Source organism: Pollicipes pollicipes, unplaced genomic scaffold, assembly GCF_011947565.3.
Source record: "Pollicipes pollicipes isolate AB1234 unplaced genomic scaffold, Ppol_2.1 Scaffold_7261;HRSCAF=8764_pilon_pilon_pilon, whole genome shotgun sequence".
Taxonomy (NCBI): Eukaryota; Metazoa; Arthropoda; class Thecostraca; order Pollicipedomorpha; family Pollicipedidae; genus Pollicipes; species Pollicipes pollicipes.
In genome coordinates this window covers 17,985,246-18,010,196 of record NW_023597054.1, presented here as the reverse complement: position 1 = coordinate 18,010,196, position 24,951 = coordinate 17,985,246, and the positions used below count along the sequence as shown (strand labels likewise).

The following is a 24,951-nucleotide window of genomic DNA, read 5'->3' as shown; positions in this document are numbered from 1 at the left end:
CTGCGCTCGATGGGCGTGTGCAGGTGAGCGCGCTGTACGAGACCCCAGTCTCACCTCTGCGCTCGATGGGCGTGTGCAGGTGAGGCGACAAGAGGCCCCAGTCTCACCTCTGCGCTCGATGTGCACGTGCAGGTGAGCGCGCTGTACGAGACCCCAGTCTCACCTCTGCGGTCGATGGGCGTGTGCAGGTGAGCGCGCTGTACGAGACCCCAGTCTCACCTCTGCGCTCGATGGGCGTGTGCAGGTGAGGCGACACAAGAGGCTCCAGTCTCACCTCTGCGCTCGATGGGCGTGTGCAGGTGAAGGCGACACAGAGCCCCAGTCTCACCTCTGCGCTCGATGGGCGTGTGCAGGTGTGAGTGAAGGCGACACAAGAAGGCCCCAGTCTCACCTCTGCGCTCGATGGGCGTGTGCAGGTGAGCGCGCTGTACGAGACCCCAGTCTCACCTCTGCGCTCGATGGGCGTGTGCAGGTGAAGGCGACACAAGAGGCTCCAGTCTCACCTCTGCGCTCGATGGCGTGTGCAGGTGAGGCGCCACAAGAGGCCCCAGTCTCACCTCTGCGCTCGATGGGCGTGTGCAGGTGAGGCGCACAAGAGGCCCAGTCTCACCTCTGCGCTCGATGGGCGTGTGCAGGTGAGCGCGCTGTACGAGACCCCAGTCCACCTCTGCGCTCGATGGCGTGTGCAGGTGAGCGCGCTGTACGAGACCCCAGTCTCACCTCTGCGCTCGATGGGCGTGTGCAGGTGAGGCGCCACAAGAGCCCCAGTCTCACCTCTGCGCTCGATGGCGTGTGCAGGTGAGGCGCCAAAGAGCCCCAGTCTCACCTCTGCGCTTGATGGGCGTGTGCAGGTGAGGCGCCACAAGAGGCCCAGTCTCACCTCTGCGCTCGATGGGCGTGTGCAGGTGAGGCGCCACAAGAGGCCCCAGTCTCACCTCTGCGCTCGATGGGCGTGTGCAGGTGAGGCGACACGAGCCCCAGTCTCACCCGCGCTCGATGGGCACGTGCAGGTGAGGCGCCACGAGACCCCAGTCTCACCTCTGCGCTCGATGGGCGTGTGCAGGTGAGCGCGCTGTACGAGACCCCAGTCTCACCTCTGCGCTCGATGGGCGTGTGCAGGTGAGCGCGCTGTACGAGACCCCAGTCTCACCTCTGCGCTCGATGGGCGTGTGCAGGTGAGGCGACACAAGAGGCCCCAGTCTCACCTCTGCGCTCGATGGGCGTGCAGGTGAGCGCGCTGAACGAGACCCCAGTCTCACCTCTGCGCTCGATGGGCGTGTGCAGGTGAGGCGCACAAGAGGCCCCAGTCTCACCTCTGCGCTCGATGGGCGTGTGCAGGTGAGGCGCTGTACGAGACCCCAGTCTCACCTCTGCGCTCGATGGCGTGTGCAGGTGAGCGCGCTGTACGAGACCCCAGTCTCACCTCTGCGCTCGATGGCGTGTGCAGGTGAGCGCGCTGTACGAGACCCCAGTCTCACCTCTGCGCTCGATGGGCGTGTGCAGGTGAGCGCGCTGTACGAGACCCCAGTCTCACCTCTGCGCTCGATGGGCGTGTGCAGGTGAGCGGCTGTACGAGACCCCAGTCTCACCTCTGCGCTCGATGGGCGTGTGCAGGTGAGCGCGCTGTACGAGACCCCAGTCTCACCTCTGCGCTCGATGGGCGTGTGCAGGTGAGGCGACACGAGCCCCAGTCTCACCTCTGCGCTCGATGGCGTGTGCAGGTGAGCGCGCTGTACGAGACCCCAGTCTCACCTCTGCGCTCGATGGGCGTGTGCAGGTGAGCGCGCTGTACGAGACCCCAGTCTCACCTCTGCGCTCGATGGGCGTGTGCAGGTGAGGCGCACAGAGAGCCCCAGTCTCACCTCTGCGCTCGATGGGCGTGTGCAGGTGGCGCCAAGAGACCCCAGTCTCACCTCTGCGCTCGATGGGCGTGTGCAGGTGAGCGCACTGCGAGACCCCAGTCTCACCTCTGCGCTCGATGGGCGTGTGCAGGTGAGGCGCACAAGAGCCCCAGTCTCACCTCTGCGCTCGATGGGCGTGTGCAGGTGAGCGCGCTGTACGAGACCCCAGTCTCACCTCTGCGCTCGATGGGCGTGTGCAGGTGAGGCGACAAGAGGCCCCAGTCTCACCTCTGCGCTCGATGGCGTGTGCAGGTGAGCGCGCACGAGCCCCAGTCTCACCTCTGCGCTCGATGGGCGTGTGCAGGTGAGCGCGCTGTACGAGACCCCAGTCTCACCTCTGCGCTCGATGGGCGTGTGCAGGTGAGGCGACACAAGAGACCCCAGTCTCACCTCTGCGCTCGATGGGCGTGTGCAGGTGAGGCGACACAAGAGGCCCCAGTCTCACCTCTGCGCTCGATGGGCGTGTGCAGGTGAGGCGACACAAGAGGCCCCAGTCTCACCTCCGCGCTCGATGGGCGTGTGCAGGTGAGGCGCACAAGACCCCAGTCTCACCTCTGCGCTCGATGGGCGTGTGCAGGTGAGGCGCACGAGCCCCAGTCTCACCTCTGCGCTCGATGGGCGTGTGCAGGTGAGGACACAAGAGGCCCCAGTCTCACCTCTGCGCTCGATGGGCGTGTGCAGGTGAGGCGACACAAGAGGCCCCAGTCTCACCTCTGCGCTCGATGGGCGTGTGCAGGTGAGGCGCACAAGAGGCCCCAGTCTCACCTCTGCGCTCGATGGCGTGTGCAGGTGAGGCGCTGTACGAGACCCCAGTCTCACCTCTGCGCTCGATGGGCGTGTGCAGGTGAGGCGCCACAAGAGGCCCCAGTCTCACCTCTGCGCTCGATGGGCGTGTGCAGGTGAGTGCGCCACGAGCCCCAGTCTCACCTCTGCGCTCGATGGGCGTGTGCACGTTGAGGACCGCCACAAGACGGCCCCAGTCTCAACCTCTGCGCTCGATGGGCGTGTGCAGGTGAAGGCGCCACAAGAGGCCCCAGTCTCACCTCTGCGACTCGATGGGCGTTGTGCAGGTTTGAGGCGCCACAAGAGGCCCCAGTCTCACCTCTGCGCTCGATGGGCGTGTTGCAGGTGAGGCGCCACAAGGGCCCCAGTCTCAACCTCTGCGGCTCGATGGGCGTTTGCAGGTGAGGCCGCCACAAGAGGCCCCCAGTCTCCCCTCTGCGCTCGCTGGGCTGTTGGCCGGGTTGCGAGGCGCCACAAGAGGGCCCCCGTCCCTCACCTCTGCGCTCGATGGGCTCTCGTGTGCAGGTTGAGGCGCCACAAGAGGCCCCAGTCTCACCTCTGCGCTCGATGGGCGTGTGCGGTGAGGCGCCACAAGAGGCCCCAGTCTCACCTCTGCGCTCGATGGGCGTGTGCAGGTGCGCCAGCCCGCTGACGGCCGTCATGGCCATGCGGCACATCTGCTGGAACTGCAGCGTGTTCTGGCAGAGAAAGTCGTGCACGGTGCCCTGCGGCACGTGCGACAGCACCAGCAGGTACTCGGTGCCCGCCTCGGTCACGCGCTCGTCGGCGCCGTACAGGTGCGCCAGGCTCGGGTGGTCCATCCAGGGCAGCGAGTAGATGTCGCGCTCCGACATGAAGTAGTGCCGGTACCAGGCCGGGAAGATCTTGACGGCCACGTCCTCGCCGTACAGCAGGCCTTCGCGTACGGAGCCGTAGCGACCGCGGCCTGGGGGCGCCGACAAGCCTTTAGGAACCGCGAATCGCACGCCAGCGGCGTGAACGGACAGACACGCACATGCACCCAACCCTTCCTTAGATATTGATCTGAAGGAAGGCTACGGCCTGTTGCCACGTGGTATCAACGATGTCTCAGGGATATTTCAACAGAAATCCAACATGATTTACGAGTGCATTTATAAGACAACGAAATGCGACGTGATGTATAATCTGGACGGTTGCACAGAACTGGCTGACTCGCAAAACTTGCACACCCGGGAAAGCTCAGGGAAAGTTGATGTATGCAAACACCTCTCAAGCGCACGGAGAATCCCACAAGGCCAATGCCGGAGCCCGCTGGGCAGCGGCAGCGGCGGCCGCGGTCCCCCGCCCGTGGCGCCCCCCTCACCGATCACGTCGACCAGCTGCAGCTCGGCCAGGTCCACGGTGGGCGTGAAGGGGGCGGGCTCGGCGGCGGCCGGCGGCGGGTGCGGCGAGCGGCGGTACCAGCCGCGGCAGCGCCACAGCACGGCGCCCAGCACCAGCAGCACGCACACCAGGGAGCCGCACACCACCGCCACTGTGCTGGGCGTGTCCAGCTCTGGCGACATACAGCGGGCGTCATCGGACGGGGTTCACCACGTCACAGACTGGATACTAATGGAATGGAGCGGACATATCGACCCAGCATTACGAGTAGGGCGTGGTTCAGGTACGGGCATCGGTCCGAAACGATCCCAGAACAGCATAGGGAGATAAGACCGTAGACGTCTAAAGAGATAGGTGTTAGAACTGAGGGTGACAGTATAGGAGGCGGTGGTGCGGCCCAAGAGTCTAAAACGAAGTGAACTGGTTTGGCCCCGAATTCCAGGATGCATGGCTTCAAGTAGAACAAAGGGGGAAGGCAGACTAGGTGCACAAAAGGGGGAAGGTGGTATGACCACAGGTCCCCCTTAAAAAAATAGAGCGATGAATGACACAGGTGCTGATGTAGGGGCAGTGGGAGGGATACAACTCATAGAACAGCGAGGTGGTGTGGGACTTACGATGCGGCAAAAACCAGACGTTATGGGAACACATGCTCGAGTGGCAGAGCGATGGAACGAGTATCAGTCACAGATGAGAGGGAGATTTGAGTAACCACATGGCCCACAACGCAGCAGTATGGTCCGCCTCCAGGTCTCGGGTCCCTCTGTCGGGTGTGACTTGAGGGAGTGCCATGTGACAGCCGCTGAGAGGCCGGGCCGGCAGACATGAGAGACCCCTGTGTCCTCCTGTCGGGTGTGACCTAAGGGAGTGCCAGTGACAGCCGCTGAGGAGGGCCGGCAGACGTGAGAGGTCCCTGTGTCCCCTGTCGGGGTGTGCCTAGGGAGTGCCATGTGACAGCCGCTGAGGCCGGGTCGGCAGACGTGAGAGGTCCCTGTGTCCCCCGTGGGTGTGACCTAAGGGAGTGCCATGTGACAGCCGCTGAAAGGCCGGGTCGGCAGATGAGAGGTCCCTGTGTCCCCTGTCGGGTGTGCTAGAGGAGTGCCATGTGACAGCCGCTGAGAGCCCCGGGCCGGCAGACGTGAGAGGTCCCTGTGTCCCCCTGCCGGGCGTGCTCTGAGGGAGTGCCGAGTGACAGCCGCTGAGAGCCCCGGGCCGGCAGACGTGAGAGGTCCCTGTGTCCCCCTGCCGGGCGTGCTCTGAGGGAGTGCCGAGTGACAGCCGCTGAGAGCCCCGAGCCGGCAGACGTGAGAGGTCCCTGTGTCCCCTGCCGGGCGTGTTCTGAGGGAGTGCCGAGTGATAGCCGCTGAGAGCCCCGAGCCGGCAGCGTGACGTACGTGGCGCGGCGCTCGTGTCGGGCGTAGCCGCCACCGCCGGCAGCGGCACGTAGGTGACCTGGACGTTGCACAGGTTGCCGTGGCAGCAGCAGAAATGGGTGTTGTTGCCGCGTGAGCTCTCGCCGTGCGCCGTGCAGCTGGGCTGGTCGCACTGCGCCTGCGGCTGCGCGATGTTTATGCAGCCTGCCGGGCAGAGGCCAGCACGGCGCCGCATGGTCAGACGGCTCCGTGTGAGCAGCCGTCCGCCTGTCATGTTCGCACACCGCTGCCGATGCTCTCGCAATGCCAGTGCAGCTCCATACGACCGACCAGTCAGTGGCACCATTTGTGCTACAAATGTGTGCTTGGTGACAGCTGGCACAGGGGATAACAGCTCGAACGGTTATGAAGTAGCATTCACGCAAAACACATGTTGTGTCGAGTAGAGGAGAGAAACGCTCCCTGTGGGGTCCTATTTCAGCTCGTCGCTCACGAGCCTGTGACGGCAACGGTGACCTGCCGAGCGCTGACTGACCCTGCACGATGAAGGCACGCTGGCTCGTGTTGTCGCCGCCCGCCACGTCGTGCCACAACGAGAAGCAGTAGCTGGCGTCCGAGAAGCAGCGCATGTGCGCGCCGTCGTCGACGATCTTGCCGAGCGGCGCGCCGTCCTGCTCGTACTGGTCGTAGTAGGTGGGGCCGGCCGACTGGGCGTGGTAGGCGCAGAGCACGCCCTCGGCCACGGCGCCGGCTGCCGGCCGCGCCGCCCAGCCTGCCGCCAGACGCGACCGCGTCGGCGTCAGCGCCGGGCCCGCACACAGCACGGCGAGGCGTGTGATGGGGCGAGTGGCCAGCGGCGCCGAGGCAGCGCAGTGAGTGGGGTCAACCGGGCTGAGACGACGCATACTTCGCTGACAACGTCTTAACCAGCACAAAAACACGGGGCCTTAGCGACTTCAGTATATATGCTAGTCCATCATCCGGGGTGGTCTGTACTTCCCCCGCTAGCTTTTGTCGGTCTGATTTTGCACAACCGCAACTACCGACTTCTTGCTTATCTCAGGCGATGGAGGGTACTTACCTACCACAAAAAGGAATTTGCACTGAATGGTCAGCTTCATTGTGGACCTGTGCTGAAGTCCTCCAGAAGGCACTGCAGGTAATTTACCTCAGGCAGTTTGGCTTGCGCTACTGCATTCTGAAAAGACCTAACTGTTAGCAGCAATATAAACACTACTAAACAACAATGGCAGGGACCTGTTAAACACAAAACATTGTGGACCTTAACAATATAAATAACGGCGCGAAGCTAACCTTCTGGTGCAGAGCATGCTTCACGTTAGACTGCATCCAGTTACGGAGAAGCATCCCAATGGCCTCTGCTTTGTGAACTAATGTACTTCTCTTTTGTCGACTGTTAGTACTTTAGGACACACAACTGTAATGGCTATTATGGCTTGCATGGTACACAGAAAAAAATTTATCAAGAGTGCCTCATATCATAAGCAAACACAAAAGGATTTTGTGTGAACTTGGTCACAATGAGCAGGTCACACCTGAAGACAGCTGTTCTTGTAAATAATCAATGTTGACCCATATGTAGGAAAACATCCTATCACTGCATGATTTGGTGCATGATCAGACACTGGTATTGTGATGTCTCATGGCACTTACAAACACATTTTCCTGTTGATTCTATGGGCATCAGTTCACGACTCCTCAGTCAACACATAGTGGCTAATCGGGAATCTGTAGTACAACAATAAGCAAGACGAGCTAGAACGCTGAATTGTATCCCTTTGTAGGAGCCTTACAGCTGGTGGTATCAGTGTTCTGAGGCGATGCGTGTTAAACACGCGCCCACTGGGCACCTACATCGGCTGCCACGAACAGCCAGAGCGCACGAGCGGCTCAGGAGGGCTCGTGTATCGGACACGACTGCCAGGGGCCAGCGGTCGCGGGAGCTCCCGGTGCGTAAGCCGCTGGTGCCGGTGCCCGAGTGGGGAGGGAGGGCCTGTCTACACTCGGGAGTGCGTGACCATGATGGACACGAATGCCAGGGGCGAGCGGTCGCGAGAGCTCCCGGTCTGTAAGCGTCTGGTGCCAGCGCTCGACTGGGGAGGGAGGACCCGTCTACACGCGGGAGTGTGTGAGCATGATGGACAGACCCGATGATAACGGAGTGCCAAGACGGCAACCGTTGGCGGGCTACAACGATGGCATAACAGGACTTGCTACTAAAGACAGCTCAGGGGGCTGACTTTGGGCAGCGCCGGTCCAGAACGTCAAGGAGCATGGCATGCTGGGAATGGAGTTCACCAGGGAGGCAGTGATTGGCTGTCTGCCAATGGCACGTGCATGCATCTGATTGGAAAGAACCCAACCGGTTCTGAGAAGAACTGCTTCTGGGCTGTCGCGCCCGGTCGTCCGTTCGACGACGGAAGACAAGCTCGGCCCAACCGAGTTCGTAAAATTAGCAAAAGAGGCTCAAAATCGGGCAGATCAGAAACCAGCAGCAGCAGATGAAGTACAAGAGAAAGCTACTGACTCCCTAGCTGTGCCAGAGAATGGTGAGCGCACGGACCCGCCGGGCGTCGTGGAGCAGCAGGCGAAGGCCATTTTCGAGGCAGAAAAATCTGGCAACCATGTGCTTTTGCTGCTGGCATAACGTTGTTATCTGCAATTTCAATATTGTGGGCTTTCTCCAGACCACGTGGAAATGTGAGGAGAGCGCAGTGCTGCGAATGGGCGGAGCGTGTCCGCCCTCCACACGCGAGCATTGGATGCAAGATGACCTTCTGGGCATCTGAAGAACTGTCTCAGGCTGGATTGGCTATGGCGGCTGGTCGCTGCTGGCGCTCAGTAAATGGGCAACACAAGGGAGCGCCCCAATACAGTGAGGCCTATCCAGCAGTGTGCCGACTTGTCTGGAGCCCCACCTCTGGAAGCATAGGGTGTATGGCCTAGTTGGATGTATGCAAGAATGGCCTGAAGTGTGACTGGAAATATAATGTTGGTGCTCCCATATGAAGAACAGCTTAATTGGTATTTTGTATAAAAGACTTGTGAGGCATGCATTCAGTAGACATTTTTGATGGAAATGAAGATCAGTGGAACTCTACAGCAAAAGTTTCAACAGAATGTAGCAAAAACAAAGAAGGTAAACCAAGAATGAAGGCATGCAAAAATCTGTGTTCATGCTGCTCATTCTGTTGTAAGTGTAAACACAATCCAAGCTATATTTTTAAGGCTTTCAAGTGAGCCTCAAAATGTGCTATCACTTCAGCTTGCAAGTTCAATTTCTTAAGCATGAAGTAAAATGTCAACTTAATTATGGCTTAAAACACTTAATTGCTGAGATTTAATACAATATATCAAAATGCTATCAAACATCCTGACATTGTCCAGTGACCATGAGTATCACATGACCAGGCACGACAACACCAATTCCCTAACTGTCATGCTATACATCCATCATTTGTTGGATGTGATGCTGTGCATAGCATGATGTCATGGGTCCATATCTCTTTATTTGAAAGTGTACATAATTCACATTTCTACATTTTTCAGTTATGGAAATGGCCAGACCATGTTCAGTATAACCTGTTGAATTGCTCTCCTTTCCCGATAATTATTTCCTTTAATGAGGAACATCTCTGCAAAACTAATTTAATGAGTAAAATATATGTTTGGTTCATACCATTCACAAACATTACAATAATCTGAAGGGATTGGGACTGCCAAAATATCATTTCTCAATTTAGCTCAAACAATGAACCTCACATCTCTCCCCAATAATTTTTTTTGGGGCATTAATCTTCTCCCTTGAGTGACCATAATTCCACAAATCTATTACCTCAAGATGGGAAATGGCAGGTCTGTGTTAACTGAAGCAGCAGAGCACAAAATTTGTGTTTCAGCTGCAGCTTCTTCAGGTTGAAGTGCTTTTAGAAAAATCATCTCTACTTGTTCAAGGAAACACAGTAAACAACATATCATTTCAGGAATTTTTGGGGTATCAGGTACTTATTTTCTATGATACAAATACAAGTTAATTGTGGTATATTCCTAAACCAAATAATTCAGCATGACAGCTTAATCTTTGGTTAACTTAACATGATTTCTAATGCACTTCATGATGGTTGCTCCTGTCACACATAGCACATGGTCAGGTACCATCCTACAAGTAAAAACTGCAGCAGCTAAGGTTTTTTGGAAGCATTCTTTCAGGGTTAATGATCAGGCACAACTGTGGCAAACATATTATCACTGAATGCTTGTCACCCACTTTATACATGCAGTGTTACAGTACCACAGCCTTGTAAATCACAGCACAAATAACAACAGCTTATGCAAAAGAAACAAAACAAATTGACGATAAAAATGCGATGCAAATCCTGCGATGTCTCAAAAAGATCTTCATTGCTAAAAAGCACCCAGCCATAAAGGACTGCACAAACCTTCATATCAGGACATTCTTACAATGAAGGATGCTTAGCATCCACCAACAGGGTACAGCATAACACCACATTTTCCAAAGCATCAGTTGCCTGCTGTACCCTGAGCAGTGGAAATGTAAGATCAACTGGTTAAGTTAGCAGTGTAAGGGCCACCGGCTCTTTTTTACTTGGGTACCTGTACGGCCGGCGGAGGGAACAGCTACGCCAGCTGCAGGATTCGTGTACTGTCGTACGGGGGAAATGCTGTGAGGCGTCAGCTGACATTGTGACGTCACTGAAAGTGATTTTGCATTGATCGGGAGTCTTTTGGGCCGACGAAAGGCCATAAGGCATTTGCTGGCGATGTGTCGCCGGTATTCGACTGCGTAAATGAGTCACTGGTCGCGAGGTTTTAGGGCTCTTCCGGGTCAAATGAATGCCGTAGGCATCACCTGACGATATGCCGCCACTGGTACTCGATTAAACATCAGGCGCAACAGGCCTCATTCCATCTTTATCTTTCGTACCTGTCTGTTGCAGGCATTTTTGTGCCGAATAAAGGTTTGACTGAATCACCTGAATGTGTGATGTCACTAATTATCATTTGATACGAATGCACCTAGGCCCCACGGACGCGGTATGTCATGTTCCGTGAAGTGTCATCGGATGGCGTGACGTGACTGATATGCGACTAAATATTGGTCGCAGCAGGCCATGCTTCATGTTTACCTTTGTACGTGTATACTGCAAGCATTGGCGTGCTAAATGAAAGCTACTAAATCGCCTGAGTGTGTAACGTCACTGGTCATGAGTTCCACCGGCGTTTTTGGGCTCACTGAAGACTACATGGTATCAGCTAAGGACGTCACTGCTATACGACTGATAGTGTGACGTCAATGGTCGTGGGTTTTCACGGGCTCTTTAGGACCGGCTGAATGCCGTGAGTCATCGGCTGACAATATGACGTCACGGATATTTCGCTGAACATCAGGCAGCAGGCCACGCTTCATCTATACCTGTCGTACCTGTCTGCTGCAAGTATTGGCGTGATTTCAGAACCCTCCAGGTCCTTGAAGGGAAATCGTAAGGTAATGCAATGCCCAGCACACACAACATAACAGGCACTCGCCCACACCGCAGAGCACCAGTTACAATTCCGCGAGAGGCGGAACGATGGAACTCGTTCTGGATGTGGGCACACATAGCTAAGTCTTACGAGGAACAATATACGAAAATTAAAAAGAGGAAGAATTGCTTAGCTTCACCTTGCGCCCATCTAGTGCCACAAAACACACCTCACATTTCACCAAGGCTGTACAAGCATTTTACTCCGTGAATGCTTTGCATGGGCATCGCCATGCGTCGGGTGTCCACAGACTTTGTACAGGGCGATGACGTCAATGAGGTTGAGACTTACGTGCGACGCGACCACAGCCGTGGGCGTAACGCTGCGCGGCAGCCGAAGCATCGGAAATCCTCGTACAGATAATGAACAAACCGTAAGCGGGTGGTGCATATGACCAGCGAGGCGATCATGTAGAAACCAATGACAAGGATGATGTGTGCTTTGCGTGCCTATGCCGCTAAACAATAGGCAAAATACAATAACATCATAATTGAAAATGCATGTACAGTGCTTGCACTGCATAAGACGGCCGGACCATTAGACTACCTTCCTATCGATAATTAACAGACTGTTAACGGCAGATGCATATGGTCAGCAAGCCATTCATGAAGAATTTAACGCCGAATATGGTTATGTGCTTTGCAAGATGCAGCCAAACGTTACAGTGAAATCGGCGTGCAAATTGAAAACCCTTACGGCCTGAATATCGGACTGCCTTCGTACCGATAATGAACAAAGCGCTAGGTGAAAGCGCAAATAACTCGCGGACCGAGTGCTTACAATGCAATGGATAATATGATGATGTGCTAATTACAAGTTGCATGCCCAGCAGGTAACATGGAATCGGCGTGAAAAGAGAAAACGTGCACGCGTGGACCGTTGGAGATGGGTAGCCTGAGCATCGGGCTACCGTCTTACCAGAAACAAATCTATTATTACTGGTAGGTGCATATATTCGCGCACCAATCAGGTAGAATTATTGGCAAGCATAAGCATGTGCGTTGTGAGCTTATACTCAGGGAGGCCGTTAAGATTCAATCGGCGTGGGAAGTGAACACGCCTGCGCATGCGCCAGGATACAGGATGAGCACTAACCTCCTTAAAATTCACTTTTGAGCTCATTGGCATAGGTTTGAAAGAGGCAGCCCGCTTCCTAAGTTAGGAGAACTTTCGTTGCTATTATGCCTATGCGGGAGGCTGCCAGCGTCCTACGCTGAGCACTAATTGTAAGCTTCTTTCTTACGAGGCTAAGTAACACGATGTTACGGGGAAGCTGTATTAAATAGGGTAAGCCCATATTTTATTACGAGGCACAAATGTTGCAACGGAAGTCTGAGCAAGTGGCAATCGACGCCAAAACACAGCCAGTCGTGAGCCAGGTTTACATAGGTGCGCGCGCTACCCATGATACTTCGTACGCATGACAGTCTGTGTCCACATCATTGGGACTTTTGAGTGGTTCCGGTCAAGCAAAGTATGTTCAGGATGGAGTGCCTGTAATTATTGGGGCACACGGCTGCTCGTGTAAAACACAAAGATTTATCACCTATACCCTTAAAGCTGCTCCGACTAAACAGAAAGGCATTGCAAAAACGTACATCATACTTTGCACCCGGTTTTTTGCGATCCTTAATTCTAACCGCATGTCGCTTTGACGTCAAATATAGCAAAGCACAGAAACGTCCTAAAAACACAACAAACGTGGTTCGACATTCACGGCGACTAAGCAAACAGGTGGAGACAGAGCCGTGTCGGCCCCGCGCGCAGCAGCGAACCGGGCGCGGTTAGGCTCGCAGACAGGTACAGACCGGGCGCGGCCAGCCTCGCAGACAGGAACAGACCGGGCGCGGCCAGCCTCGCAGACAGGCACAGACCGGGCGCGGCCAGCCTCGCAGACATGTACAGACCGGGCGCGGCCAGCTTCGCAGACAGGTACAAACCGGGCACGCCGGAATGCAGATAGGCACTGATCGAGCACGGCGCATCTGGCACGCATCTGACGCATCTAGCGAAAACATAAACTGCAGCAGACAACAGACACGCCATGCTCGCCCTCTCGCTCGCACCGCAGGCGGCAGCGCGACCACGGGGTGTGGGGTACGATTGAAGTGCATTGCAATGACTCGCCGTTTAAGGTTGTCCCATATATCATAATGGTTGACGCTAAATGTCACGCAGTCCGATCGCTGGTCATATCCATATGCCACTAACAGTTTGTTCGTTATCGGTACGAAGACAGACCGATGTTCCTGCCGCTCTGTTGTTGTTGTCATAAGGGTTTTACGACGCACTCCGCTGCTGAGGCCACATGACGTCGCCTGCCTGTCACCCTGGCAGGAAGGGTGGGCACCGCGGGGAATCGAACCCCGTATCTTTGGTTTCCCAGACGCGCAGTGTTTTATGCAGGCGCGTTCACCACTACGTTACCGGCAGCCCCCTGCCGCTCTGTTGCGAATAAGTCCTCTGTGCTCGTCTTCACTTTTCAGACTATTGCATTTGAGTGGGTGGCCTGCTAGGCCTGCAAAGCAGACCATCATGCTTGTCATAAATTATACGTCATATGTTTGCTAACCACACGCACGTTCATTAACAGCTTTTTTCGTTGTCGGTACGACTATTTCGGAGCTCGATTGTCCGTCAGGATAACGTTCAGAGGCTAGCAGCCCGCTGCGCATTGAAGTCTTTGCACCAGTGACGTAACCCTGACGTCAAGCGAAGATCAGGCGTGAACCTCCAGATGACTTTGCCATTCCTGCACAGCCTTGATTTAATTATAATATATATAATATGTAACATAACTCTAGCGATTGTGGCGCAGTTGTCAGTTGTCAAGGGCAAACTCATAATACTTTTTCATACCAGATGAAATTGCGTCATGATTTTTTAGCTCCATGCTTTCTCTCCCCATAAAGTTGTCCCATTGTTTCCATTATTGGCCATGCAAAACCCAGTTTATCCAAACACTGGAGGATGATTGCTAGGGATATTAACTCTCCTATCGTACGGGCTCATCCATAGGAGACATAAGGAATTGCCCCTAGCGGAGAAACTGGAAACTATTTACAACGCGATTTTGATTGAAATGAGAGCGAAATACCGCCTCCTTTTTCAACGGGTACCATTCTGTCAAATAATTTTGTCTCCTTTGTTGCCTCTGACTTCATAACTTGTTTTGTATATACCTGGTGTTACATTACGAAGCAATGAAAGTGGCTGACAGTGGCTGAAAGTGGAAATAGAAGGCTCAGCCTCCCCCACCGATTTAAAGGAGTGGCATCCCCGATACATGCCAGAAATTTGGTAAGAAGGGGTGGAGGACACGTGCCCCGGGGGCGGCTGCCATGCACGCACGCGGTATGCCCTCGTTGGTCGTTGTTCGCCGTGCGTGCTGCCGCAACACAGCGCACCACCCGGATGAACGTGGCGGGTGTATCGCAGCCATCAGCCTTTCGTCTGTCATCGTCTTACCGGATGTTTTCGTATCGTGTGGTCTCGTCCTGGGACCGCCTAACCTCGGCAGCCACCGTCGCCCGAACACGTGGATCGTGGAACTCCGGGACTTGGCACTGCCTGATATCATGTACTATGTCTAACCCGGCGTGTTTCATTTTCTGTGTTCTTTTCATTTTTCGCCTTGTGCCGTGCTTGTCGTTATTGTAGTAATAGACCTCAATCGGATAATGTGCACTAGTCTGGAATGATTCGTAAATGTACCGATGCTGACAGTGACACATTAGACACATACTGATGCTACTGCACTGAGGCAAAGTGTCTGAGGCTATTTTGGGGTCAAACTAAATATGTCAGATTAATGTCAGGTGAAGTAAGGTTGAAATTTGGAACACGAACTTGTTTGTGACACACGTGAATGGACTGCTTGATCTCATACATGCAGCGGAAATGCTTATTAGCATGTAACCTTTGATATTCCGGTTCGAAATGAGGTTAAAGCCTCTCGGCCACTCATTTATCGGTTATTGCAGAGGATCTGTAGTGCGTTAGTATGCGGTGGTGAGATACACACCGCTCATGTGGGCATTGTACGCCCGAATGGCATCAGGGTACATACGTATGATGCTGACCGGCTCTGGCATCGCCTGACTTCACCACGTGGCGCAGAGCCGTGTTTAGTTGAGACCAGGTGCACCAGCTTGTTGCCCTGTCAGTTGCATTATGGTGAACGTGACAGCGTTCGAACTCTGACAGAAGCCACGTGGGTACTGTGCTTCTTCAGCACAACTTCGGACAAATTTGCATTTTTATGGATGCTGTTCTTTCTGATGGCCCCAGCTGTGTTTTTCCTTTTTCCTTGTCTTTAGCACACTCCAGCAGCCGGATCGACATGAAGGGCCGATCGAAATTGAGACTGGCGCCAGTTGGCAGGCACTGAATCGGTTGATGACGACAGACTCTCCTGGATGTCGGGGCCCATATTTGATGAACTTCCTCCCTCGGTAGGACCCAAAGTCGAGTTTAAGTCATTCAGATATCGCAAGAAAAGTTTTTATTTCCCTCTAAGCCCAATCGCCTCTGTGTTGCAAAAATCCTTGTCTTTGTTGGCACCAGCTGATGCAAACTCAAGGGTGTCGTAGGATTGTCATTATAATTGATGCACCGAAGAACTTTATGCATTCACCTGTTGTCAGAAGCATTGTCTTCTCAGTTCTCAGGCCATGGTTTTGGTTGGTTCTTTCTGGGAGTTCAGTGAGTATCGTTGGTTCAGGGATACCTCATCTGTGACTTCATGATCGCTGTCGTATTGCACGTAGTTGATACTGTCTGGACATTCTGTGGCACCCTCCGTGCCATGGCCTCCGTCACCAGGGTCAAAATCTCCTTCCTCATCCTCAGGATCATTGGCGTCGCTTCATGCACCTTTCCACAGAGTGGAACTAATCTTTATCCGAGGAGAACGCAGCCAAATTGATGTCTCTTCATCCAGCTCATATAATGCAGCTCTAACCTTTGCTGCAGAAAACGGCACAGCTCGAAGGAGAGATTGGCTAGAATGAGGAATGGGTGAGACCAAAATGTTGTGTGTGGCATTTTAGGTTAAATATCGGATGTACCGCAGGGTGGACAGTGTCTTTTTGAGACCGGAGGAACGGTACCGTGTGCCACTGATTGTCCCTTCAAATTACGGGTTTGTTTCAAGAACCTGGCTGATTGAAGCATTGCTCTCTGTTAATGTTGGCTCAGTTTTTGGTCTAGAGCTGAACGAAAACGTCATTAGCTAATCATTTGTTATTACGAATGGATTTTGCCGTGTTCATTGATGCCTACATTAAATTGAAATAGCGGCTTCGAGATAGACGTTTTTCGGTTGCATTCTAAGCAATGCAACGACCCACGTCATCATAGTCAAATGCGCCTGGCAAATCGTCAACATTGAAGATACCGGCGCTCTCTGAGCGGCGCTGAGCCGCCACCTCCAAACGAACCTTGGTTGATTGAGTTACAATGTCGAATTCCCGCCGGTAGATGTCTCGTCTCTCCTTCAAACGCACGTTAATGACTGGACTAGAAGCAGGAAATATTCCTCTCTGGCACCGTGTGGCTCGGGAGACCATGTACAACCCGATGCCAAAGCGTTTATGATCCTCCTTGAAGGAGTGATGTGCATGGCATATCAATCCACTTTCTCCCTCTCTCTGAGTCTCCTATGCATCACATTTTTGCTCCATATCATCTCCAAGCCATCAAATTTTACACAATTAATCGTTAAGCTCGGTGAGTTAAATGGGACGAATACGGGGCAGTTAAACGATGCTCCTTCTGTTCCGATAGTTGATAAATGAGTTGCCGAACCAAGGCATACTCATACGGACCGCATACGGACCACCGCATACTCACCCCACTATACACACACGGACCACCTCACACACACACCACTACACACACATCTCCCTCGTCGGGTTCACAGCGCCAGAACCGCGGCCGGCCCAGCCATTAGCGCGTGCCGTGCCAGTGGAAAAACGGGTTGTCCAAACTTGAGAAGGTTCAAATAGGACTGAAACGTCTCATGGCAGGGTGTTAGTATTTTGCTACCAAAGAGACAGAACAGAATGAATACCTAAGGTGTACTTTAATAAGATCTTCCCATACGTGATAAGCATGTTCTGTTCCGTCCAATCAGCTTACATCACTGATACCATGAACAGTCAACGAGAGCTCAACTCCCTGGAGAATCTTGAAAAGGCCCGTCTAGCCGTTGCAGAAGCAAAGACGGACCGAATGGTTTTCACATATGGCCTATTACGTGGAATAGTAAATTCAGAGTTTGTGCACGTCAATCATCTAGTTTAACCGGGTCAAATAGGAATTGGCAACACAGTAGAGGTTATGGATAACCCCCGTCGGATGCGTACCGACTGAGTAAAAATATTATTAAAAAACACGCTAGGGGGGATCTACAACTTCCCTGCTTTCTTGAGCAGCTTTGACGGATTTACACAACATTTATATGAACAACTGCTTTCAGAAGCTGTAGTTGTGTGCAGCAGAATATGGCTGCAACAAGTTAACGACACGGGCCATGATTGGCCACCTATAAAGATCATATAGGTGGATGCTCCATGCGTGGTTTCATAAACACGCAACAATGATCAGGACGTTTGAACCCTCAACGGACGTTCACTTCAACAAAGCCAAGGTAAGGATCGTCGATCTCAGGAGAGACCTTCATGGACTGCGAAAGACTAAAAGACTGAAGAATGACTGCGGCGCTGAGCCAACATCCACAAAGATAATGTCACATCCAAAGCAAGACGATGCCCACAACTCAGCAAAATGACCTCAGGGCTTAGGCTGGTTTACCGGGGCTCACACACCAACAAACATACTTCACACCGCCAGCAGGATGATGACCCCAAGCCAGAAGTGATCTTAGGCCTGAGACGGCAGAACTTCGTGCTGTAGATCAGCAAGATCTCGCCAGAGGTCAAAGAAGATGGCCTGTGGTCACAGAGGAAAATTGTCAGCCCTGACATGAAACAGAGTTGTTTGGGGCTTGAAACAAGCGAGCTGAGGGGGATTGCTTTTAAAATTGAGAAGGTCGCGTTCCATCGTGACTTTCTTGTCGCCTACAAAAAAATACTGTACCGAGTTTTTGAAAATTTCTGTCTGAAACGTATCTGCCATTTTAACATTGGCGTGCAAGCTCACCACATAATCGGAAGGACATTACATAATTTAGTCTAGCTTTGCTCTGGCATGGCGGACGAGAAAAAAAGAACCCTTGAGTGCAGCTCTGCCACTTGATAACCGAATTTAAAGGAGCTCATACCAAACAAGAGTTTGCGATTTTGTTCGCAACGTTGTCCTCCGACCGGAAAAGACAAGAAATCTTTACAACATCAAACCAAAGAAGCTTTGGTACCCTCGAGAGCATGTTGTCAACGGCGAAGCATGGTTGCTGCGGTAGCAGCAGCAGCACCAGCGGCGCGGCGGGAGTACCAGCATTAGCAAGAGCACCAGCAAAAGCAGCAGCAGAAGCAGCGAAAGCAAAAACGGAAAGATAAAAAAGGGGAGGAGAAGCAGTACAAGCATCGGCAACACTAGCACAACGACTAACAACAGCACGACCGGCAGCAGTACGGGCAGCAGCAGCATCGCCAGCAGCGGCACAAAGAGTAGCAGCAGAAAGCACCACCAGGAGCAGCACCAACAGCAGAACCAGACCAGGAAGAGAAGGAGCACCAGCAGCAGCGCTCGCACGACCACCAGGAAGAGCAGCAGCAGCAGCAGCAGCATCAAGGGTGGGGGCAGGACCGGGAACAGGAGCAAGGCGCAAGCAGCAGAAGCATTACAGCAAACTCGCGCATCAGGAGCACCAGAAGCGGCGGCAGCAACAGGAGCATCCGCATCAACAGCGGCAAGATTTGGTGGACGTCAATAATCCATCGAGGAGGAAATCAACATCAGCTGAAGTGTCCTTATTGACACGCGCTCGGGTGGCCGGTTGAATGCCCTTCGCTCGGGTGGGGGGCACTTTAAAACCTCTGAGATTTCATAAACTGAGGGAGTTGGAGATACCGTGGTCAATAGCAAAGAACATACCTAGACGTCACACTGGAAAGGGATTTTACGCGTCCAGTGTGTTTAAGCTCGACAGGGTGCATGCACCTCCAGATGTCAGCTAGCTTCGTCTGTTGACCAGTAGCATAAACGTTTTCTCTGTGCGTTTACGTTATTTTCCCTGCCGTAGAGAAGGCAGTCCGTGTCAGGACGATAGGTGAATTCATGTAGCCAGCGAGTATTATATTATCCACCTAAATTCTCCCAAATGGTTCGAGGACTTCCGTAAAGAAATTTGCGCTATTTATAGAACATGACAAGGCGTGACTATGGTCGATGCTCACGGAAAGGTGTCTAGACCTACCCGACCGACTCGCGCCGGAAAAGCGCCCACCCACCGGCACGGTACGATGCGACCGCCGTCTGCAGCAGAGAGCGGAGCGTGACCACCTCTACAAACCGCCGGCGGGCGCAGGGTCAGTCTGGCCGGTCAGGGTCCAGCTGACCTGGAAACAAACATACTTCAAAGGTCAGCAGTCACAAAACGGGCATATAACTTCCAAGCAGTAGTGTCGGGGTAAATGGTTGACTTCATCTGGCTGCACCACGTTACGCGATATCTAAAATAAGCAAGAAATTTAATTACGTTTGGATCAACGACTGCTTAAACCCTCACATTACTACACGAGCGGGTGAAAACTGCACAGTCCGTCACAATCGCTTCTTTAAACTTAACTTCTTACCACACCCTTACTGGTGTGTACCTGCATGGCGTCGTCCAACGATGAGTAAGTCCGGCAAGCGAGTCTTCTCACCGACCTGCGACACAGCCCCAGCTGTATATCCACCGGTCGTCCAGTGCAGCGGCTACCCCGGAAACATCAGAGAGCGCCGAGACGACTTGGACCTCCGACGTATCGGGCTGTCGCTGAAGATTGCTCACCCGCCGAAAGAGATGCCTTTAATCCGACACCGCGCCCCAGCAGAGTGTCCGGGCGCGGCCCGCGGCAGCTGATCGGCACGTCCAGTGGGCGACGGCCCGACACCGACCGCCGAGCGGCCGGCCGCGACCCGTCCGCACCGGTCCAGCCTGGTACCGGCGCGAGGCCCAAGGCACCGACCGCCGGCCGCAGGCGGGCTGCGCTCCCCGAGCGGCACGGGGCGTCCGGCCAGGTGGCCGCCGGAGCTGCTGATGACGGTGGTTTTGAGAAATGGGGGGACACCTCGCTAGGACATTTTGCAATATGACGTTGTCGTCAACCCCTTTGACGTTTTCTCAATCTTGCAAAGACGGTGCCCCCGCCGTGTGAGAACCGTGTACATACGCTTGGAGTGTTTTGCAACAAGCAGCTCACGATAAAGATCCAATCTGGTGAGAGTCAGACGTGATTCAAGTTTAGCGGGTCTGTGATGCAGCTGTGGTTTGAAAGTTTGCTCGCTTGAATCGTTTTGCTGTATAATTTCTTATTTCAGATCAGTGAAATGCTCGCATTGCGAATTTCTTATCTCAGAATTTGCCCACCAATGTAATGTCGCTTGGGAGGCGGTGTGCAGTCTGGATGTCTGAGCTGGAGATGTGCAAGTCCGAAAACCTGAGATTCAGCACTTCGAGAGTCATGTCCTGGATGTTCTCGCCTTGCTCCACTTTGCCAAGGCCGGCGCATATCATCATGTTTTTATGAGACGCTTATTGTCGATGCCTTCAATTTCATCATTCAATTGTTTTGCGCATGGCATTAATGTCAGTGTCTTATGCCATGACTTCCGTCTTAAGGATTTTGATACGGTTATACTGGTGGGTGTTGGATCAGTTCAGGAACTCTTTTCACGGCTGACGCCGCCGTTTTCCAGCTGTTGGGGCCCCTCACGGTGCCCAGAAGCTGCATTTGCAAGACCGTTTTTCGCGGAGATGCCTGCCGTGAGGCTGGGCATGTACGCTGCCGTGGGTCAAGGCCCAGTTACCACACAGGAGTAGCTGCGCCTCAGGCAGCGCGCACCTGCCGACTGCCCGCCTTGACCTGTTCGAAACCACTAGCGACTTCGGCCGCTGCATATCAGGAGCTGGCACTGGCGCCGTCGAATGAACGCCCCATGATCGTCGCGCTCGGCCAGTATATGCGATTGGCCTGCAGTATGCAAATTTTACGACCCAACGAAGATGGCCTGATAGAACATGTGCACTCGGCCGCCGTACCTGAGCCGAATTTAAAGCAGTAAAACCGATGGCTACCCGCTCGTACATCGCAGGTCAGTGGTGCTGCCGCCGCCGGCCCGAGCCGTGCGGGCCGCGCCGAGCCGTATGCCGTGCCACCGCCGCCAGTCACCCTTGGATGCCAGTGAAGTCTGGTGTCATTTGTAACCCGTTGCCATACACTTTTGAGCGTTAGCTGTTTCTTTACTGTAAATTTATTGGTGTGTTATCAGTTGGGTTTCCTTGCCTAATTTGTTATGTAACGACGGTCTCCGTAAGCGTTGTCATTGTTTTCATGTGGTTTCTGCTCTAGCATGTCATTGCGTTTACCCCTAGCCCTGCCCTGTGCGGTCGCTGAGAGTCACGATCCACGGCCTGGTGCCAGGTGGGTCGTGATACGAGAGCCCGTAGAGCGCTCCTGATGTGACACACGGAGTAGTTCAGGGTTTCAATCTTTGGGGTCCGCCCTCTTCCTCTTTTTTTACCAAGGATTTGACGCAACATATGATGTTGCAAAGATCATTATGTACGCTGATGACATTCAACTTCTGGACTCTGACTTAGTCTTGGATATTCCTGGGCTCAAAGTCGTGTAAAGAAAAATTGGCGATGACAAGTGAGTGGTTTTAACCAAAACAGCTGGAAGATTTTTCATCTCAAGATAAAAATGGTCATAATTAGATCCCACCGGCTAAAACTCGATCAGCAGTTTTCAGTCACATTTAGAAACAATGAGATTGAACCCCCACAAAGCGTCCAAATTCTGGGCGTCGGCATCGATTCTTGTCTTTCATGAGAAGACCAAATCAGTTGTAGCACGCTGCTGCCCACGGCATTCTGGGCTCGCTAGGATGCGAGTCCAGTGAGAATGCTGTTTACTCTTTCCAAGTCAGTAGCCGCTTAGTCTCTCAAGTCAGTAGCCGTTTAGTCTTCTCAAGGCAGTTAGCCGTTTAGTCTTCTCAGTCAGTAGCCGTTTAGTCTTCCAACTAAACTAAACGGCTACTGATCGGCATTGTCCCCGTGCACGACACTGTACGGTGTGGGAGGGGGGGGGGGGGGGGCTGCAACGTGACACGGTAACGACGGGTGCAAAAGGTTTCGACCTTGGGCACCCGCACCGCATGCAATGCCACGTGCCGAGGCCGAGTGACGCTCTCGCTGCGCGAACTAGGATGCCTCAAAGTCGACGAACTTACCTCTGAACCCGATATTATAGTCTTGCGTAATATCCTCACAGCTGTCTACGCACCGGAGATGCCCAGGGTAGCGTGAAGTGCGCCGCTATGACGCGTCCGCCGGTGCCACTCGGATAACAACGGCTGGGAGCAGCAACATTTGCCACGTGTCCGCAATGAGTTTTGGCGTCGCTCCTTATTTCGCGCACCGAGCGAGTGGAATTGCTGTTCAGAGGTGCGGGGCGACAGCGACCGCGAGCAACGCGATCTGTAGGACATTTTGATTCCCTGTTTGTCAAATAGGTAACACACGTTGCCGTGTAGTGTGCCACGTTCATCTGCGTCATCTGTTTTATCTTCAGTGACTTTTGCACATACACCGATGTGAAAGATAGAAAAATCCTCTCTGTGGAGCTCCCAAATACATATCTATCGCTGCCGGGTCTAGAGGTCGGCCGGCGTGACGAACACCGGCGTGTCTCGCAGCTGACTGATGCATGGCGAGCCATGAACATGACGCGCGATGCCGACCTGCGGAGCAAGGATTGCGTTCGGGAGTCGGGTCGCGCTCGACAGCTAGCGGGTTTCTCTGCACGAGCGCATGCAGTTGACGCGTATGGATGTGCTGCGATGGTCTCGGAGTGTCGGGTCAGTCGTGCGTCCATCCAGGAGTCCTGCAACAGTCCTAGCTCTCAGAAATACGATAAAATCATCGTGCGAAGCTAGGGGCATAATTCACCATTTGTCCGCCCACGACCGTATTAAAGTAGACCTAGAATCTGTCCGTAGATTGGTAGCAGGAAATGCGAATGTCGCCCTATAACCCATTGATGTACACCACAAATTTCTAGACCACTGTTGCAGATGGTCGCAATATACACAAAATAGAAGCCTTCTCCTTGAATTTAACATCACCTACGCGGGGCAACAGGGGATGGTGGCCTCGTTAAGAGGCACAGCGCAGCAGGCCACACCACGTTACACTGCCTGTCCCGCGACCCACCCGTCATTAGTCCGGAACTTGCTTCTGGTCTTACCGGCCGCCACCACCGCCACGCTTACGACCACGCAATGAAACGTGTTGAGTCTTCAGTAATTTGCATGAAAACTAAAAATGGTTGACGCAAGGCAATTAAACAATGGCGATCCACCCCAAAATTTACGTCGGGCCATGACATTGAGCCAGGACAAGTTATTAAATGAATGTGTATGCTTTCAAGCCGTAACTACGAAGAGGTCTCAAACGTGGCGGCATCGTCCCAAGACATCGAATGCAAAACGGGCCAGTAATTTTTTGAATGGTCGGCCCGGCCAGGTCAGCGGGTCGGCCTGGCCAAGTCAACAGGTTGCCCGGACATGTCAACGTGCTGCCTGGTCAGGTCAGCGGGTTGCCCGACCAGGTCAGCGTGCTGCCCGGTCGGGTCAGCGGGCTGCCCGGCCAGGTCAGCGGGGTGCCCGGCAGGTCAGCGGGCCGCCCGGCCACGTCAGTGGGTTGCCCGGCGGGTCAGCGGACCGTCCAGTCAGGTTGGCGAATCGCCCGGCCAGGTCAACGGGCTGGGTGTCAGCCCAGGCTTCGACACAGGTTACTATTCAAGCGCTGGCATGACCTCAAGCTAAGGATATAGAAGATCGCACATCGGTGGCTGCAGCAATTATACAGCGCCGCGAACGGCCCAATACCCGTCAACCGTGGCTAGGGATGGGTGATAGTGGTGCCCGCCCACCCAGTCCATGCAGAAAGATGCCTATTTTCCAATGCTTTTCCATCTTTCCCCTAGCTAAAAATGGCATCAAATGTATCAAAAGCACATCTTCAACCATGCTTGGTCACAAATCGGGCGCTACGTTCGTAAACTTCTTGCGACATGACGCTATCACAATTAAGTAGCGTTGGCACGTCCGTGCGGAAAGCAAACATCCTCTATTGGTATCGAGATAGATTTGCACAGGTCGGTTGCACACGACCCATGGCACTCATGTCAGTTTCCTGCCGTCATACCGCATCCAGATCTGCATAACACGTCCTGAAAAAACCTTACTGCCGCGGATGAACCTCATGAGCCCCATGAAACATACACATTTACACTAGAGTTTGGCGTGAAGACGCTACGCGCGGGTCAGGGCGAGCACGGCAGACGGTTCGTCTCAAGCAGGCAAAATCCCCGTCGCAAGGCCGGCTAATCAGCTGCACCGGCTGCGCCTGGCTGCAGCCGGCCGGCAAGCATGTGACATGGCTCAGAGCCGCAACACGCTCACACAGCGCTCCGCCAACACAAACCGGGGCGTAACACGGCGTCGGCTATAAAACATGGGAGCGATGCCGCGCCGCGCCGCTCCGCGACACTCAGTTCAGGCTCCAGCGCGGAGAGCACGCGCTGCCCTAATAATGGATGCGTAGCTAAGAAAATAAAATGTACAAAACACAGCGCAGTCTCGTGAGGCGGTTGGCAAGCGGCCACATGCTGGCGGGAGCTGGCGTCAGCGCGGGGCTGCGCCAGCCCACCAGGACAAGTCTTCAACAAAGAGCAGTCCAGCACTATCACAGTCCGGCTCCAGCTCAGAGCCAGAGCCAGCTACATGCT

The 24,951-nt window shown here is 53.8% G+C and overlaps 1 protein-coding gene across 1 annotated transcript in view; it reads right to left on the bottom strand.

Annotated features, from left to right (window-relative positions):
- Window positions 1–499: 499 nt before the first annotated feature.
- The window catches only part of LOC119111126 (bone morphogenetic protein receptor type-2), a 32,123-nt gene continuing 7,671 nt past the window's right edge, over window positions 500–24,951 (bottom strand). Inside the window, exons 2-7 of the mRNA XM_037234956.1 lie at window positions 6,504–6,620; window positions 5,958–6,194; window positions 5,444–5,626; window positions 4,156–4,221; window positions 3,338–3,630; window positions 500–505 (exon numbers count right to left, since the gene is read on the bottom strand). Coding sequence (XP_037090851.1) covers window positions 500–505; window positions 3,338–3,630; window positions 4,156–4,221; window positions 5,444–5,626; window positions 5,958–6,194; window positions 6,504–6,543 — 825 coding nt within the window. The 5' untranslated portion in view covers window positions 6,544–6,620. The remainder of the gene's footprint in view (window positions 506–3,337; window positions 3,631–4,155; window positions 4,222–5,443; window positions 5,627–5,957; window positions 6,195–6,503; window positions 6,621–24,951) is intronic.